The sequence below is a fragment of the Leopardus geoffroyi genome, chromosome A1, assembly GCF_018350155.1.
Source record: "Leopardus geoffroyi isolate Oge1 chromosome A1, O.geoffroyi_Oge1_pat1.0, whole genome shotgun sequence".
Lineage (NCBI taxonomy): Eukaryota > Metazoa > Chordata > Mammalia > Carnivora > Felidae > Leopardus > Leopardus geoffroyi.
This window is the reverse complement of record NC_059326.1, coordinates 7,769,276-7,787,635: the sequence shown is the minus strand read 5'-3', so window position 1 is coordinate 7,787,635 and position 18,360 is coordinate 7,769,276. Positions and strand designations below refer to the sequence as shown.

Below are 18,360 nucleotides of genomic sequence, written 5' to 3'. Positions count from 1 at the left end.
AAGAGAGAAGAAAGCCGGTGAGAAAGGTGTTTGGATGCGGTCAGATAACGAGGTAACCCTGCCCTGGCTCCCCAAAGAACCACCCCCTTGCAAGGGCTTTTCGTGGCCAATCTAGACAGACTGCTGCGTCCACACTGGTAAGCACCTCACACTGCAACAGTGAGGAGGACGGACCGACGGACTGACTCTGGGTCTGGTCCGTGGCTCAGGCAAACAGAAGAGTGAACAGTCTATTTAAATACCTTCAGGGCAAAACTATGGCAAAGTTACCGAATCTGCTTCAAGCCTCTTTGCTTTCATTTTTCCGAGTGGACTTTTCCCCACCCCCTGGCTTCTTCTCTTCTGCCTCTGCCTCTCCTTCCTCTTCACCGGCCCCTGATACAAAATAAACGTACATTCTAAACTATCTTTTCCTTTTTCCTTTTTAAAAAGCTGAAACAAACGCTTTGTTTTTCGTCTTTGTAAAATGAATTCAGCTGATTTCTGCTGCCCTCAGATAATTATTCTGCTCTGGATCTCAACCAGGAAGTGGTTGTGCAACACCTGTATGTATGGTTTCCTTTAACCTATATCCGCAGGGAGAAGATTTCCTTTCTCTTGCCTCGGTTTTCTTACACCAGAGAGCACAGTTTGGCTTAATTAGCTCAAGTTCACCATGAGCACATTTCTAACAGTGGTCTGAAGGGTAAAAACATCATAAAAATGTGCCCTATGTAATCTCTACAAAAACAGCTGAGAGAGTTTTGTGACAAAAGAACCTCTTTATAGATTAAACTAAACTACTTTCTACAAATATGCTATAATAAAAATGTAAATAATTATAATAAACCCCCAAAAAAGGTAACACATTGATGGAATTCTTACTTGAAAGAACCAAGGAAAGTCTCTACTCTACCTCAATTATTTGACCTTCTGTTCGGCAAGCTGTTCTGTGATAATTTTTGAAAGATCTCTGACCAAAAACAAAACAAAACAGAACAAGACTATTAGCTATTTATTCGTTTTTGAAACATTTTACATAATTTACAAGTACTTCTATAAATGTTTTCACTAAATTATTATCCCCATTTGCAACTGGGGAAATGGTCTCAGAGGTACTAAGATTCAAAAGTCACAAAACAATGGCAGGACCGGGAGGGACTCTTAAAAAAACATAAAAGAACTCTGTCATCTTTCCTTTCAAATGGCCTTTTAGTAAACCATTAATCAAAATAAGCCATTAGTTTAACTTGTGAGATCAAAATCTGCTTACTAAAATCCAAGCATACTTTTCATCGAAACCCATCCTCTGTAATTATGTCAAATGTCTACCATTGAGATCAGTTCTCCTACCTTAATGCAACTTGGCTTTCGAACTCACAAGCTCTTCATCCACTACTTATTTCACCATACCAGTTAAAAAACAATTTTTTGACAGAGCCAGAATGAAGCAAAGAGATACAATTTACGGAACATGACGACACTTCCCTCTTTGCCCTTTCCCCTCTCTCCCTCTGCCTTCCTTTGGTGGCTCTTTCTTCATCCATGATCAGGGTTTCCCCTGCTGGGCTTCCTCCTTCCTTACCAATAACCCACACTGGAAGCCCCTGATCATCATGTGTCCTCCACTATCCAGAGATCTAGAGATTAAATCATTGCCTCACCTGAAGCAAGAGTTTATCATCAGTTTGTTTTTAGTGACTACCATAAGAAACCATCTACTTTCTCCAAGTTCTTACCAGAGGTAAAACTACGTACACCTATAAACAAACACAGCAAACATCAACTCCAGCTAGCACCAGTACAAGGTAACCCCATGAGCAAAACGTGCCATAAAGTGCTCAACTAGAGCCAGAAGATAGTCTGATTTGTGATTAAACCCGGTTCTGTCTAAACTGGGGTTATTATTAATACAGAAAGTTTACTTTGAAGAGATGAGAAGAGGTCAGGATCATTGTCTAAGTTAGAAAAGTAAATACGTTTTCACATCACAATAAAAAGATGCGGGGGCGGGGGGGGGGGGGGGAGACCTCCTCACTAATCTCATTATCAAGAAGGAACTGCTGTAGACTACTCTCACTTCTCCCATCATGTAGACATACCATTCCAGTCAAAGGTGCTGGGGTTGTGTCTGTATAGAAGTAAGTCGTCCCGCCGACAGTTTCCTTTTGGATCACCTGACCAGAAGATGGAGTCTGAGAAACAGGATTATTAACAGATGTAGAGGCACTAGAAGGCACCATGTAATTTGCTGGATTTGGAGTGTGACTTCTTCTTCTGGGCGCAGGAGAAGTATGTGGAGTGATCTTGGGAGAATGAAGAGGAGAAGATCCAGCAGACAAGGACATTCCTGAAGAAGACGTAAAAATGTTTCTTAGGAGCAAAAACTGGTTTTAGAGAAAAAGGTCTGGAAAATAAAATGCAAACATTCATTTGGAAGAAACATCCTCTTTAGCAAATTCTTTAAGTGCAAAAATAAAAGCCATGATTTTATCTTGGTTTGTTTTAGAGAAAGCTCTGATGAAAGCAAGTGTAAAGACGTTTCTTTTTTTCAAACATAGCCATTTCCAAATAAGCTAGGAAATTTATTGCAAGAATAGTCTCCTCCATATCAAGGTTTACATGAGAAACTTTAATAGTAAGAATCATCGGTAATTTAACAAATTAATTTTACGGAAAAATGAGAAATAAGCAACTGGGACTCTCAAAAAGCCTTTTTATAAGCCTTTAATAAAAGCCTTTCTTTCATCAAGGGCTCAATTCCTTTTTGGCAAAGAATCATTTAAAACTATGGCTATTAACACAAATACCACCTTATCCTCCAGTAGTATAGTTTTAAAAATCAAACTATTTAATGGGATTTACTAGATTTCTTTTGGCCAAATACAGTTAACAGAATGGTGTGAAAAAGCAAAACAATGAAGTCTAGTCTCAGCTGAAGTACATGGCAGCTTACACACTATTATTTTTTAATCAAGCAGTACACTGTTTTTATGCCTTTTGTCTTTTAACTCTAAATAGGCATACACTAAAACAAATGAAAATTTCTGCAGATGTGTACTCTGTAATATTAGGTCAAATGATGCCACTAGATTTTAGTGGAAGTTTTATGCAAACACAACTAGAAGAAATCATTATATGTAGGGCATCCTCTATTAGGATTCTAATGTGAAGAAAGGGAAAGGACAATTGTCGTAACCCTTCAGGAGATTCCAACTAGCCGAGAAAACAAGTCCAGGTCACATGTAAGAGACATAAAATGACTTACAAAAACACTCCACTGTAAATTAACATACTGCAAACTACATGCATAAATGCAGATGGAATGCAAGTTAATTAAAACCAGGTAGAATCAATCAAAGGCTTAATGGAGGTGATCAGTTCTGAGCAGAGACTGAAAAGAATTTCTAGAGCTATAGGTACACTTCTTTAAAAAACTCAGCTTACTCCCCGAACTACTTTGTGGCCATGGGGAGTAACTAAAACACACACCTTTAAAGTAATATGCCACCTCACAATGCAAGAAAAAAGTTCACCAAAATGCCTCTTGTCAGAGAAATACGATTAACAGGGACATGAATTTCAATTTTGAGAAATTCATAAAACACCAACACTGTTTTTTGGACAGATGTAGATGGACAAAAATAAGGTGAGAACTGAGATAACACTTATCTCTACTCGGGATAGCCCTTTCCACTTTCTAAAGAGCCTTAAGGTAATTATTCTGATTTTCTGAGCAACTAAATGGGTTAGGAAGGCGAGGCAGGTCAAGTTACAAGCACCACAGTACAGAAGTCAGACATGAAGAGGTTCTGACTTGACCAGTGTGACATTTGTGCAAAGTCAACAGCAAAGCCAAGACTCAAAGCCAGGTCTCCAAACTCCAAATGTGACAGTCGTACCACTATAATACAATGTCTACTGCACTGACATGAAAATAGGCCGGGCATTCTAAAGCGTGTCTTAAATGTATCTAAGAGAAACGCTAAAAATCTAAACCCCCGTTTAAAAAAACCAGTATTTATAAGGAAACCAAGCTACTATATTACGATATAAGCTTATTTTTTTAAAAAAACTGTTCCAGAGTTCTCTGTGTTTTCTTAACTCTGTATTACACATCGAATTGCAGGTTAATCCATACAGCAAAAAATTGAATTAACTATCTTTGAAAGATAAATACTCCCCACTTACCTAATATGAAATGCATTTAAGAGTTTTCCTAAGCTAGTATTCCAAGTCTTTCCAAGATAAAATTGGCCAAGTCATCAAAGATAAGCGAACGTGTTTACTACCTTTAAGTTAAATAGCAGCAAGAAATACAGCTACCAATTCTTGAGCACTTTCCACGGAGCAGGCACTAATAAACGTACTTCATATACATCAGTCTGTTCAACCCTCACAACAACCCTGTGAGGTAGGTATGTCATATTCACCTCACTGCAAAGGAAACTAACATTAAAAAAGTTTTTAAACTTATTCTAAGGACAAATACAGGTTGTTAAACAAAAGAATCAAGACTCAAACTCCGATCTATTCGATTCCAAAGCCTGTGCTCTTAGTCAATATGCTCTACGGTCGCCCGGTTCCTAAGTCCTGGACTAGAGGGCAGAAAGGGGTCCGTTACTTGCAGTAGTAACATGAGCAGCTACATGAGCCACGTGGGGTGGCGGAGGTGCAGCACGGGGTGAAGGGAAAAATCTTGACACCAAAGTAGGTGTGACAGAAAGTGAGACAGAAGGTACACTATCTCCTTAAGGCTCAATACATGGGGAAAGATTACCAAAAACAATCTGTGGTCAATTAAGAAGGAAATTCATGCACAGAATTTAGAAGTTATAAGTAGCCAGCTTTCTACGAAATTGTCAATGTTGTAGCTGTTCTAAAACAAAGTTACAACACTGACATTTGCGTTCACGTATCTGAGCTGAGGCAGGTAAGTTATTTAAATACAGTCAAAAGAAAGCATGTACACTATGAAGTACCACCACCCATAGGGGTAACAGGATATTTAAATGCATAGGAAGCTAGAAATGAAATGAACCCCAAATTACTGAAACATCAAACCTAGCCACATAAGGCACAGCTTTGTGCCACCAGAATATTTTACAAACATGTTAAAGAACTGAGTAAAATATGCACATAGCTGCTCGAAGAGAGGTATTCTGTACTTTCCTATGAAGACAATAGCCACAACTCACTTACTACCAACTGCCCATATACAAGACTAAATTACAAACAGCACAAAGGAGTGGAACCATACTACAGAAATGAGTAGTTAAAAGTAAAGATGAATGAAAACGAACAGGTTTGATTTCATCTCTCTCACATGTAAATACTCCTTTAGAAGTTCGCTCTTTCCATATGCAGGGGGAAGGCCTACTTGTAGTGATTCCCACACCAGTGCCTTGCTGTTAACCGGTACTCGATCACCAGAATGCTTAAGCAAATATAGAAACCACTGAGGATACCATTAAGAGACAATATGGAAGAATGGAAATTTGTACTTAAAAAAAAAAAATGATTCAGAAACATTTCATTTTTGTATTTATGTTTTGTGTTACTTTTTATAATTTATTCTTAGAATGACAATTTGGTGACATCATATACAATACCTATGCACTATAATTCATTAGGTTAAATGCAAACTGTGATACTTGAGTCGGACCTGTTAAATTAATTGCTTCAGAACATTTAAAAACATCTTTTCTTAAATGTATCCCAATTCAAATAAAAGTGAGGAAACCATATGGAAATGCTCACCAGAGGAGTTAACAAAATAGAAGAACTAATATAAAAAACTTCAAGGCTACTTATGGAGTCAAACTATCAGTGTTTTTGGATGACATGATTCTATACTTGGAAAAAACACAAGAAAACCAACAAAAAGACTCTTGTAAATAATGAGAGAATTCATTACAGTAAATGTAATTACAGTACTAACGTATACTAAATGAACAGCATTCCTAAATACAAACAACCAGTTAGGGCAATATCGTTTCTGGGAAATCAGATTCCACTGACATGATACCGTCCCTTCAACCCCTACCGAAACTGTGAATACATAGAACTACAAGATAAAATACAACCCAAATTTAAAATATACCTAAGGTCAAAAGAACAACAACAAAGAACTCCCAAGAACAAGAAATGAAAGAAAAATCTGGAATTAAGAGGTTATACTGAGAAAAGTCTGAGGAAAAAACCCTGGGCCAGATATAGTCTCTAACTGAGGCTTTAATGCCCACAGGAGAATATGAAATATGGCCTTCAGCCCATAAAACATGGGGAACGGAACCCAAATCCCAGTGTGAAGCCAAGGAGTCTAGAAAAGCTGCAATACCAGTGAATGTAGGAGGAGAAAACTTTCTACCTACTGGCCAACAGAGGCCAAAAAAAAAAAAAAAAAAAAGTAAGCTTGCTTGTGGAAGGGAGAGATGAAGGAAAGGAGCAGACCGGGGTGGTGTCCAGAGAAAAGAGCCCAATGCCTGTATCATGCACAGGTGTAAGAGGGAAAATTTCCAGCAGACTTCATGTGATAGGAATCCCAGTGAGAAATTCACATGAAACTTGCACCGGCACTGGACGTCTGCATGAAGCAAACACCAACTGTTTTTGATGAGTGCTTCTACAACCCAGAATACACAAGATCTGCCCCCCAGAAAAACAATCCCACTTAGAAGAACTCTCAAAGAGCTGGAATGCACAATATACTTGAGAATTAATTCCCTGAGAAAAAGGAATCTCAGAAAACAGAACCCTGTAAAAGAAATAAAACAACTAAAATGATTAAGGACATGAAAGAAATGACAAACATGAAAAAACAGGACATTTGTTCTTAAATAGAACTAGACTCTTGAAGAGTAAAAAATATAATCACTGAAATTAAAGGGGGGGAAACCTCAACAAATGAGTTAAATGGCAAAGTAGACACAATCAAAGAGAGAAAAGATAAACCAGAGAAGGAACTGAGGAAATTACCTACAAATAAAACTTGGAAAATATGAAAAAGTAGTTAGGAGACACAAAAGGTAGAATGAGAAGGCAAATTTCCTGGAGAAAAAAAAGAAAGAATATTGGGGAGACAAAGCAATATTCAAAGACAAGATTTGTGATTTTCAAGAATTAATTTACCATATAAATCCTAATTGAAGAAATCCTGAGCAAGAGATCTACACAGAGTAAGTAAAAAACAAATCTGTCAGTCAACTGAAATTGTAGAGTGACAAATATAAAGAGACAAATCTAAAAAGCTACCAGAAAAAAGACAAACTATCTAAAAACAAAACGAAAAACTCCCAAAAAACAATGACATCAGCAACATTAAACCTGCATCAGCAACAGCAACATTAAACAATGAAATAATATAATCAAAGGAAGGAAAATGAATGGTCATATATTTTAATTTATTTTTGAAACGGGGGTGGCGGGGTGGGGCAGAGAGAGAGAGAGGGAGACACAGAATCCGAAGCAGGCTCCAGGCTCCAAGCTGTCAGCACAGAGCCGGATGCGGGGCTCAAACTCACGAACGGCGAGATCATGACTTGAGCCAAAGTCAGACGCCCAACCGACTGAGCCACCCAAGCACCCCAAATGAACGGTCATATTAAAGTTTATACACAGTTTGCAAATGAGGGGGACAATGAAGACATTTTCATCTCACATCTCCTTGGTGAAAGAACAATTAAATGATTAACTCAGTATAGAGGTAACTCCTTCTCCCTAAAACAATAGAATATCAAATTATATGGGTAAATCTGAATAAGCACTGACAGCGAAAGAAGAACAATTAATCTGAGATAGATTAAAGTCAAAGTATAATTCAGATTCTAGGAATTATAACATTAAAAAAGGGCAGAAAGAAACAAAGTCATTAAAAATCCTCAAAATAATATCTTTACCTCCTTCCTCTTCCACAATTTCATACTTGGTAAAAGCAAGCATGGTAAAATTCTAGGGGTGACAACTACACAAAACAGAAACATAATATAAAACATCCAACCTCTACCTCACACCATATATAAAAATTACCTCAAAATGGACCAATAACCTAAACATAGGAGCTAAACTATGAAACTCTAAGAAAACAAGCATAAACCTTCAGGATCTTCAGCTAAGCAATGGTTTCTTAAAATAGGACACCTAAAGCACACATAACCAAAAGAATCAAAAGTAAACTGGATTTCATCAAAATTGAAAATTTTTTGGGGCGCCTGGGTGGCGCAGTCTGGTTAAGCGTCTGACTTCAGCCAGGTCACGATCTCACGGTCCGGGAGTTCGAGCCCCGCGTCGGGCTCTGGGCTGATGGCTCAGAGCCTGGAGCTTGTTTCCGATTCTGTGTCTCCCTCTCTCTCTGCCCCTCCCCCGTTCATGCTCTGTCTCTCTCTGTCCCAAAAATAAATAAACGTTGAAAAAAAAAAAAAAATTAAAAAAAAAAAAAAAAAAAGATGCTCATATTCACTGACAATTAAAGAGAGGCAAATTAAAACCAGACTCTTTACTGGCCTCTTCTCAGATTGGCAAAGATTAAAAAGTTTATTAAGACAATTAGTAAAAAGATGGGTGGCATATAAATACTGTTACACTTTAATATCAGTTGTTAAAATCTCTTTTGGAAAACAATTTGGCAATATCTGTCAACTGAAACTTTTTAATTGACATGATAATGGTAAATACTTCAAACAAAGTCATAAAATGAAAAATAAAAAGCTGTGAACTCCATAAAAGTGGCTATATTTGTCTTGCTCAGCTTTTTGGCCCACAGGAGTCACTGAATAAATGCCTCATGAGTAAATGTTAAGAAAGGTTACTTTTAAACCCTTTCCAGGAAAAAACAAAAGTAATTATTTTTTTCTTTCAGAGAAGTTTAAGGAAAAAAAAAAAAAAAAAAAAGATGTCCTTTCAGATACAAATGCATCTGAGGTGCCAGGAATGAACTCTCCCTAAATATGAAAACATTAGAAACATTCCTTTTAAATACAGAATATGACAAATTTGTCAATTATGACAACTCCTATATAATATCATATTAAAAGCCTTAGCCAATGCAACAAAACACAAAAAAGACTGCAAAGTATGACACAAAAACAGACACTCAGATCAACTGAACAGAACAGAGAACCCAGAAATGGACCCACAAACGTATGGCCAAGTAATCTTTGAGAAAGCAGCAAAGGATATCCAATGGAATAAAGACAGTCTCTTCAGCAAGTGGTGCTGGGGAAACTGGACAGCGACATGCAGAAGAATGAACCTGGACCACTCTCTTACACCAATCACAAAAATAGACTCAAAATGGATGGAAGACCTCAATGTAAGACAGGAAGCCATCAAAATCCTCAAGGAAAAAGCAGGCAAAAAACCTCTTTGATCTTGGCCGCAGCAATTTCTTACTCAACACGTCTACAGAGGTAAGGGAAACAAAAGCAAAAATGAACTGCTGAGACCTCATCAGAATAAAAAGCTTCTGCACAGCGAAGGAAACACTCCACAAAACTAAAAGGCAACCGATAGAATGGGAGAAGATGTTTGCAAACGACATATCAGATAAAGGGTTAGTCTCCAAAATCTATAAAGAACTTATCAAACTCAACACCCAAAAAACAAATAATCCAGTGAAGAAATGGGCAAAAGACATGAATAGACACTTCTCCAAGGAACACATCCAGATGGCCAAACGACACATGAAAAAATGCTCAACATCACTCATCATCAGGGAAATACAAATCAAAACCACAATCAGACACCACCTCCCACCTGTCAGAATGGCTCACATTAACTCAGGCAACAACAGATGTTGGCGAGGATGCGGAGAAAGAGGCTCTCTCTTGCACTGCTGGTGGGAATGCAAACTGGTGCAGCCACTCTGGAAAACAGTATGGAGGCGCCTCAAAAAATTAAAAATAGAACTACCCTATGACCCAGCAATTGCACTACTAGGTATTTTTCCAAGGGATATACGTGTGCTGTTTCCAAGGGACACATGCACCCCAATGTTTATAGCAGCACTATCAGCAATAGCCAAAGTATGGAAAGCCCAAGTGTCCACCGATGGATGAATGGATAAAGAAGATGTGGTGTATATATATACAATGGAGTATTACTCGGCAATCAAAAAGAATGAAATCTTGCCATTTGCAACTATGTGGATGGAACTAGAGAGTATTATGCTAAGCGAAAGTAGTCAGTCAGAGAAAGACAAATATCATATGACTTCACTCATATGAGGACTTTACGACACAGAACAGATGAACACAAGGGAAGGGAAACAAAAATAATATAGAAACAGGAAGGGGAACAAAACATAAAGAGACTCTTAAACATGGAGAATTAACAGAGGTTTACTGGAGGGGTTGTGGGGTGGGAGGGGAGGCTAGGGGCATTAAGGAATCTACTCCTGAAATCATTGTTGCACTATATGCTAACTTGAATGTAAATTAAAAAAAAAATTTTTAATTTTAAAAAAAGACTGCAAAGGAAGAGATAAAACTATCATTATTTGCAAGTAATTGTCCACATATAAGAATCTATAAAATATTAGAAATACCAAACCAACATACAAACATGCATTATCTACACACTAAAAATGATCAATTAGAAAAACTGTATTTTTTAAAGACACCAATCATAATAGTACAAAGTGTCTCAGAATACCCAACAAAATATATGTTAAGACCTAAACGCAGAAAATAGTAAAACTTTGTGGAAAGATGTTAAAGGAGACCTGGAGAAAGGAAAGAAATGGAGAGACAGTCCATGTTCATAGATAGGGAGACATAATGATGATGATTCTCCTCATCTATTTTTTTTTTTTTACATTTATTTATTTTTGAGAGACAGAGACAGAGTGTGAATAAGAGAGGGGCAGAGAGAGAAGGTGACACAGAATCTTAAGCAGGCTCCAGGCTCTGAACTGTCAGCACAGAGTCCGACGCGGGGCTCAAACTCACGAACCATGAGATCATGACCTGAGCCAAAGTCGGACCCTTAACCGACTGAGCCACCCAGGAGCCCCTCTCTTCAATTCACCTGAAGATTCAACTCCATGTTGCTTCATGTATCCCCAAGTCTCCAAAGCTGCCTCCTCCTCTGGGACATTAATCAACAATCCTCCTTGCCAACACCAAATTCTCTAACCCCCATCCTCATAGTAAATTACAATTTGGCCTTATGAAAAATCTTCTTATCCTATAAAAAATTTTTCTTGATACCCATATTTTATAATTATTCCCATCATTTTGTACTTTATATTTTGTTCCAAGTACTACACAATTTAAACTGTGTCTTTGTAGGGAAGAACTGTGCCTTAATTCTCTCTTCTCTATATTGCTAACTACACTTTGTAATGGCACCGTTCTTAGAACACAAGAAATTCGTTGAAAATAAATAGAGAGGTTAAAGTCTCCTCTTTTTGGTACCAACAACCAAGATGCTAAATAGAGCAACAGCCACAATCAGAAAATGGAGAATGCCATCACCAAAATTACCTGCATAATACAAGAAGCTGGGAGGAGAAAAATAAATGTTTATGCTATCGAATGGCATAGATGTTGACCATCACTATTTGAAAGCAAATACAAACCAAGCCACAAACCGTTATGAAAAAAAGGAATTTGAAAGAATTTGGGGTGAAGGACACTCTTCTCACAGAACAGTCTGATTATTCTAGCGTTAGTCTTTCCAGGTCAATGTGTAGGGAAACTAATCAGTAGAATCTACTAATTCAGTAGATTCCTACTGAATAGGGAACTGGGTAAACCTAGCTTACTAATAATTTTAACAAAGTTCCAATAACCAAACTAAATCCCCAGTAATAAATTACCCTGTATGACTACACTGTAGAGAATGGTTTAGATTAGAAATTATCAAAATATATCTCATATTGAACAGATGAACTTGAAGGCAAATAGAAGAAGCATTATCTTCTTAACAACAGACTCATTATTTGGGGCCTCATCCAAAAGAAAATCACACTAAGGAATTCATTTAATAATATCCAGTAATAGAAAATACAAAGTCACTATTAAAAATACATTCCTTAATTTATTCATTTCTTAACCAAATTCCCCAATCACACCACCACCCCCCCACCAAAATAAAATGATGCAGATATAGCCCAAAACACAGACACTAAGTTTTTACTCCTAAACTCTTAACAGAGTCTTAAACATACTAACAATACATTCTTTTTCTTTGACTTTGTTGACGATTTAAAGGATGGGTATAAAAGGTCAACTCCAAAATAAGTTCAGAACACTTCTCCCCTCTTGCCCTTCCAGTGTTTCAGACACAAACTTTATTTCTTAGTTCATTTCTAGCACTAGCTGTTCTTTCTTAGCAGAAAAAGAAAGTGAGTTTAAGTATTTAATTGTAATCATTTAACAATTAAAGTTTGGAGATCATGGAGTTTTTTTTTTGCAATTTGATGATCTACAATTTGCAACCTGTCAAACAAATTATTTGCAATTGCAACTTGTCAAACAAATCCCCAATATACTCTAAGTAACTATACTGTATGCAAGACAGATTCCTACTGAATAGAACTTTCTGAAATAAAATGTTAATAGTTACAGAATACCATAAGAAATGCACTCAACACTCCATAAGGGAATAATTCCTATATAAATAAAACTGCTTTAAAATAGAGTTTCTCCATAAATTTAGAAACAAAGATCCTTGACTGGGGGTCCCCAGGACCACCCCCCATGTTCAGAAATTCATTGGAACTCAATCAAAAGGATTCGGCATATAGTTGCACTCAGGGTGAAGATTTATCACAGCAATGTAATTAGCATGCACATCCAGAGCTCAAGGAGACACACAGGTGGAGTCTAGAGGAATTCATGTGTAGGTTTCCTTAGGCTCTCTTACTCTCAGGAGGGTTCACACAGCTCACTACTCCTCCAGTAACACATGTACAATCTATGTGTTCAGAGAAGTCCATCAGAGACTCCGTGCCCGTGGTTTTTATAGGGAACTGATTAGAGGCAGCCTCTGCCTAACACATACTAGAATTCCAAACTCCCAGAAGGAAAGCAAGTGTGCAGCATAAACCGAACTGTTCACACAAAGAGTCTAGGCACACTAAACCACCCCAATCAGTTGGGGAACAATGGGAACACTCCTCAACCGCCAAGTTCCCAGACATCAGCCAAGTGCCAACCGTGCAAGCAGACTTTTTTAAAGATAGCAGTCTTTAGCCTGCTATGTTAACTCACTTCTGCACAGACACCTTGAACTGCCTCCAGCATAGTCACCACTCTTTCATAATTCTGCTCTATAGTGAAGTGGTAGTATCCACTAGTTTGTATGTACTAGTACGTACAGAAAAATACAAGAGCAAATATTTTCTTATCTAAACCTCTGCCACAGGGAAGGAACAGGAGAAAAAAAGGTAAACCCTAGGACAAGGGCAGTGAATTTCACTACATTTTATCCATACATGTTTGGAAAAGATGACATATTAGTGATGCACACTCCATGGCTAGGAAATGCAGCAAAAAAAAAAAAAAAAAAAAATTAAATGCAGCTCAAGGGGCTAAACCTATATGCTTCCCCAGTTCCTATCTCCACATATTTGAACTATCTAAATATATACACTAAATGTTACGGCTTAATATAAGATTTAAGCTACTAACATTAAATAAAAAAGACTTTGTAAGATCATTAGTTAAGCCATATTTTAGCTTCTAATACGCTAAAATTATAGAAACCATTCAAAACGTTTACTTATTTAAACATTAGAAGAATATGAAACAACACTTTATTCTTAGTAAATAACTAACAAAAAGAGTTGGACTCCGTAATCCTACAGAGGAGCATCTAGGCTATGATTTGGTGTATGCATCCTAAAAACAGCTGCTTTCAATTTCAATAGCTTAAAAACGATTCACATATCCACAGACTTTATCCTAAAAATTCTAGTTCTACAAAGTATCCTAAGAAATCATCCTAAATCTTGAAAGGTATTTATAGTTAAGATACACGTATACATATAAGAGAGTGCATATATGCTGCTTTTTAAAAGATAACATTATGATTCAACTCTTTAGTAGAGGAAATAACTTTTTAAAAACTGAAAGGCAATTTTAAGACTAGAGAAAATACTATCAATCAACTGAAGTCTATTAAGGTGTTAGGAATGGTTTTAGGAGAAAACAGCTCACTGTAAGTGATGCTTTATAATATGAACTAAAATTTTTCTCATGACATAGTTTTTGATCCAGTTAGGAAACAGAAAAGCTATCCGAATAATTAGTAACTTTACCTAAAATAAGTCAATTTCTTTTAAGTTTAAACTTTGAATGAATGACCTTGAGCATAAGCTTGTTTGCACAAATATCAAAGTCATCATCCATCATCTATTTTGCCTTATAGTAAAAATATATACATTTAAAAATCCTAAATTTAGAAAAATCCCTGGTCGATTTCTGCTTCGTGATAATCACCCCACTGAGTCACCCTTAAACTCATAAATATCTTTTTAAGATAATTAAGAATCTACTTCATGAACGCAGCAATAGTTTGAAGAGAATGTTTTATCACTTCCAATTTTTAAGCCAGAAGTAGACTAAGCTTTCACCCTCTTTTTACAAATCAGAAGACTAAGGCCCAGAGTAGCTTGGTGACCTGTTTAGTCATATAAATTCAGTATTCATAGAAATGGAACTAGAATATAGGCCCCTCACGTGCTAACAGAGCTCAGTGTAGCACTCAAGCTGTTGAATTTAACCTAAATTTAAATCCCTAATGGCTATATAAAAGTAATAAACCTAGGAGGAAAAATTATAGCATAAAAAAAAAAATGTGATTAAAGGCAGAATTGTCAATTTTCCACTCTGTCAAATATAAAATCCTAAAGGATGGGATCATAGTACAACCAATTAAAAACATTTATCTGTTAAAGTTTCTGGAATTCCAGAATGGGCCTCAGTTATACCATCAGTCCTAAAGCTTTAGGCACTGTGAAAAGAAACAAGTGACTATGAAGCCATGTATAACTGCTACAGACAAGAGTGACTCAGAAGATCCTTGAATTTAAAGACGAAATTAGAATTCAGGGTTTCTGAAGAATCCTAGTAATGTGGATGTATGGGTTCTTTTATTAAAGATGTTTTATTTATTTTTTTTTTTTAATTTTTTTTTTCAACGTTTATTTATTTTTGGGACAGAGAGAGACAGAGCATGAACGGGGGAGGGGCAGAGAGAGAGGGAGACACAGAATCGGAAACAGGCTCCAGGCTCTGAGCCATCAGCCCAGAGCCTGACGCGGGGCTCGAACTCACGGACCGCGAGATCGTGACCTGGCTGAAGTCGGACGCTTAACCGACTGCGCCACCCAGGAGCCCCAAAGATGTTTTAAAATTTATGTATCTAGTGACATTAATTTTGCTCCCCCCACAACCTATTATTAAACTGACAGGATACATTTTATTATAGACGGCATCTTAGAATCCAGGAAAATATGGTAAATCCAGATTACAGTTTTGGTCACTTTTCTGCCAAACAAGGGGACTAACAGCAACTATACTTCAAGATCTTGCCATCAAGTAAAAAAAATAGTCAGTATTTTACCAAGTTTTAATTTGGGAACATTTTACCATCACTGTTAAGCCACAAACTCAGGTGAGAAAACTTTCAAATCAAGATATAACTGAGACAACCATCATACAAGCATGCGTATATTTAAAATGTGGATCTAATCTTCAAATAGACTGTACAAAATAAAACAAACCAGCATCCAAAAAGCAACAGGATTAAGAAGTAACAGCTAAGATAATAGACTTTACTTTTTTCCCTGGAATCATTTCATCATTCAATCAAACTAAGCTTTGCAAATAGTTATCAAAACTGGCTACAAATGTTCTTAATTAAAAGTACCATGCGTTAAGGTCAAAACAATCCTGCAACTAATGAACCTGACATTGAACTGTTTAAAAGCTCACTATCAATAGCCCAATTTTCCAAACTCTGACATGATAGATGTTCAGTTGCACTTCTAGCCTAAATAGTAAAAGATATTTAGTAGTCAACTTAAATACTGGCTAGTTGAAATTCCCACTCTTCTATATATTTTAAATCACACTAACTTTCCAATGGCTAAAATAAAATGAATGTATTTGCAATCCTAAACCATAACATTGTATGTGTTACCACACAGATGTACCTTTGGCCAAAATATTCTCTATGGCATGTCACATCCTGTTTTTACAAGCCTCCAAAAAGATAATCCACAGTATTCCTGCTTAATTTATTTGCCTAGAATATCAGGATAAACAAAAATTTTCTTTCTGTAGCTTAAGTCCCTCAGTGTTTCAGATTCAAAAATCCATTTAATCAAACATTCCCATTTCCTCAGATTGATACCAAAAAATATTGTTAACTTTTTAAGGTAAAAATTGGTAATTATCAAAGCATATCACAATATTAACCATAAACCAAAATAGCAATTATTCACAGATCTAGTAAAATATACACTAATCAAATTAAGTTCAATTTAGTCCTATTAGTTTCACGCCACAAATGCAAACTACCTTTGCAAAAATGAAACAGCCCAAATGCCAAAAGGTTTACTTGAGAGAAACGTTTATAAGCCCATGTGAAAAAAGGGTACTTGGATTCATGCTCAGCAAAATCCTATGCTGACCTCACAGGGTGTTCTAATTCTCGCTGGAAACAAATAGCAGTAAAATTTCTATACCTTAAAAAATTGTTCCATGAAGTGTGGTGACAAATAAAAACGGAATCAATAAGGATATTGATGTTAATTGCCAGAACTGATTCCTTCACAAACCCTGTTTTCACAACAGCAACCCCTTATAATTAGGGGAATTAAAAGTTGCTGAACTCAACAATCCCTTCAGTTAAACCAACAGACCCCTCATAGAGCTGTCCAACGCTGCCCAAACTATCCATCCTTTAGTCGAATCAGTCAGTTTCATGAATTGTAGGATTTATCTTCAAGTCCAGTGCTGACTCAGAGGGTAGCTTGTTCCCTAGAGAAAACAACCAACAAAAATCAGAACAGCTACTGCTCATATGCTCTTTCAACACCCAAGTGGAAAGGACAACTTATTGGGTCCAAAAATAGTTCACCTTCCTTTCAACTACAGGAGTAGCCAATAAACTGAAGGCAGCTATGTGCCATAGGCAGGTCTTGGTTAAAGCTTTCACTCAGTTACAGCAAAGGAATGTTAAATAGATTAAAAAGCTTAAATTTTCTCAGCTATCACACAAACCATAGGGTTTCTCACTCAAGAAGAAATTTACAGGGTATATAAATGAAAAGTATTCCAAGGGCCAAAGCTGTTGTTTTGTTCTAATCTTTGAAGAGCTGCTTTCCGTGTGTGTGTGTGTGTGTGTGTGTGTGTGTGTGTGTGTGTGTGTGAGAGAGAGACAGAGACAGAGACAGAGAGACAGAGAGACAGAGAGAGACACAGAGACAGAGAGAGAGAAGTGGGGAGAAATTAAATGTCTCCACCCAGAAGTAGTCTACATGTCTTAGGGCAGCTTTGCTTAATGACATACATAAAAAACTAGTGAAGTGTTACAAAATTCCTTAAATGCAAGATCCTCAGTCACTAGTTAGAGAAAATATTCTGAATCAAAAGATAAAAAGAGTAACATGTTCTGTCTCAAGACTTGTAATAGTGGGTTGCCCTATTATTTCTAAAACCAAAAAATCAGCACGCACAGCTTTTGTGCTTCAAGATATACCACAACAAACCCAGGGGGCCTTTCCACTTCAGGAGTCAGGGGTTTTGTCTACAAATAGTATGCTATTATGGAAGTGGGAGGGAAAATACTCAGTTTAGAAAAGCAGCCAGAGAGCTCAAGCTAATTTCAGAACACAGAAATGTCATTTTGTCCTTTCACATGAATTAGATTAAAAGATTCTCGTAAAACAAATGTTAGTCAAGACCGTCTCCAGAAAGAATCATGAAGGTGACAGATAAAACTTTTCATTTTTTAAAATGTATTAATTCCGTTATTTATTCAAGTATGGGGAAAAAATTCAAATAAAAAAATTTCCCTGGTCATTTCCAAGTTGTAGTGTGAAAATTCTTGATTCTCAACCAAGAATCTCAGTACCTGAGAACTCAGATGTATGGAGGACGAAACTGGTAGTTAACTACACAGTGCCTCAAAATGGTGCTCATTCACATACAAGCATGTGACACTTTGGTAATTTGTGGGGGTTTTTTTGCTTTCGTTTGGCATTAACGTCTTACTGATTCCTCGCTTTCCCAGCCTTTCTCAGAGAAGAGTTAAGCCCTAACGAGCTAAAACACTCATTGCACATCATGAACAGTACCTGTTGTAAACTGTCCTTGGGAGAATGCACAAAACAGTCACTCAAATCATTTTCTGTATTCTGTGGTTCAG

General features: G+C 36.9%; 1 protein-coding gene across 5 annotated transcripts in view; it reads right to left on the bottom strand.

The window, feature by feature from the left end:
• PAN3 (poly(A) specific ribonuclease subunit PAN3) overlaps positions 1–18,360 on the bottom strand; it is a 131,646-nt gene that overhangs the window by 35,573 nt on the left and 77,713 nt on the right. For 3 of the 5 annotated variants that reach the window (XM_045465835.1, XM_045465917.1, XM_045466075.1), the window contains 2 exons: positions 2,082–2,329; positions 896–952 (listed from right to left, as the gene is read on the bottom strand). In XM_045465835.1, the coding sequence (XP_045321791.1) occupies positions 896–952; positions 2,082–2,329 (305 nt within the window). The remainder of the gene's footprint in view (positions 1–895; positions 953–2,081; positions 2,330–18,360) is intronic. The other 2 variants (XM_045466000.1, XM_045466145.1) reach the window with 1 other exon arrangement.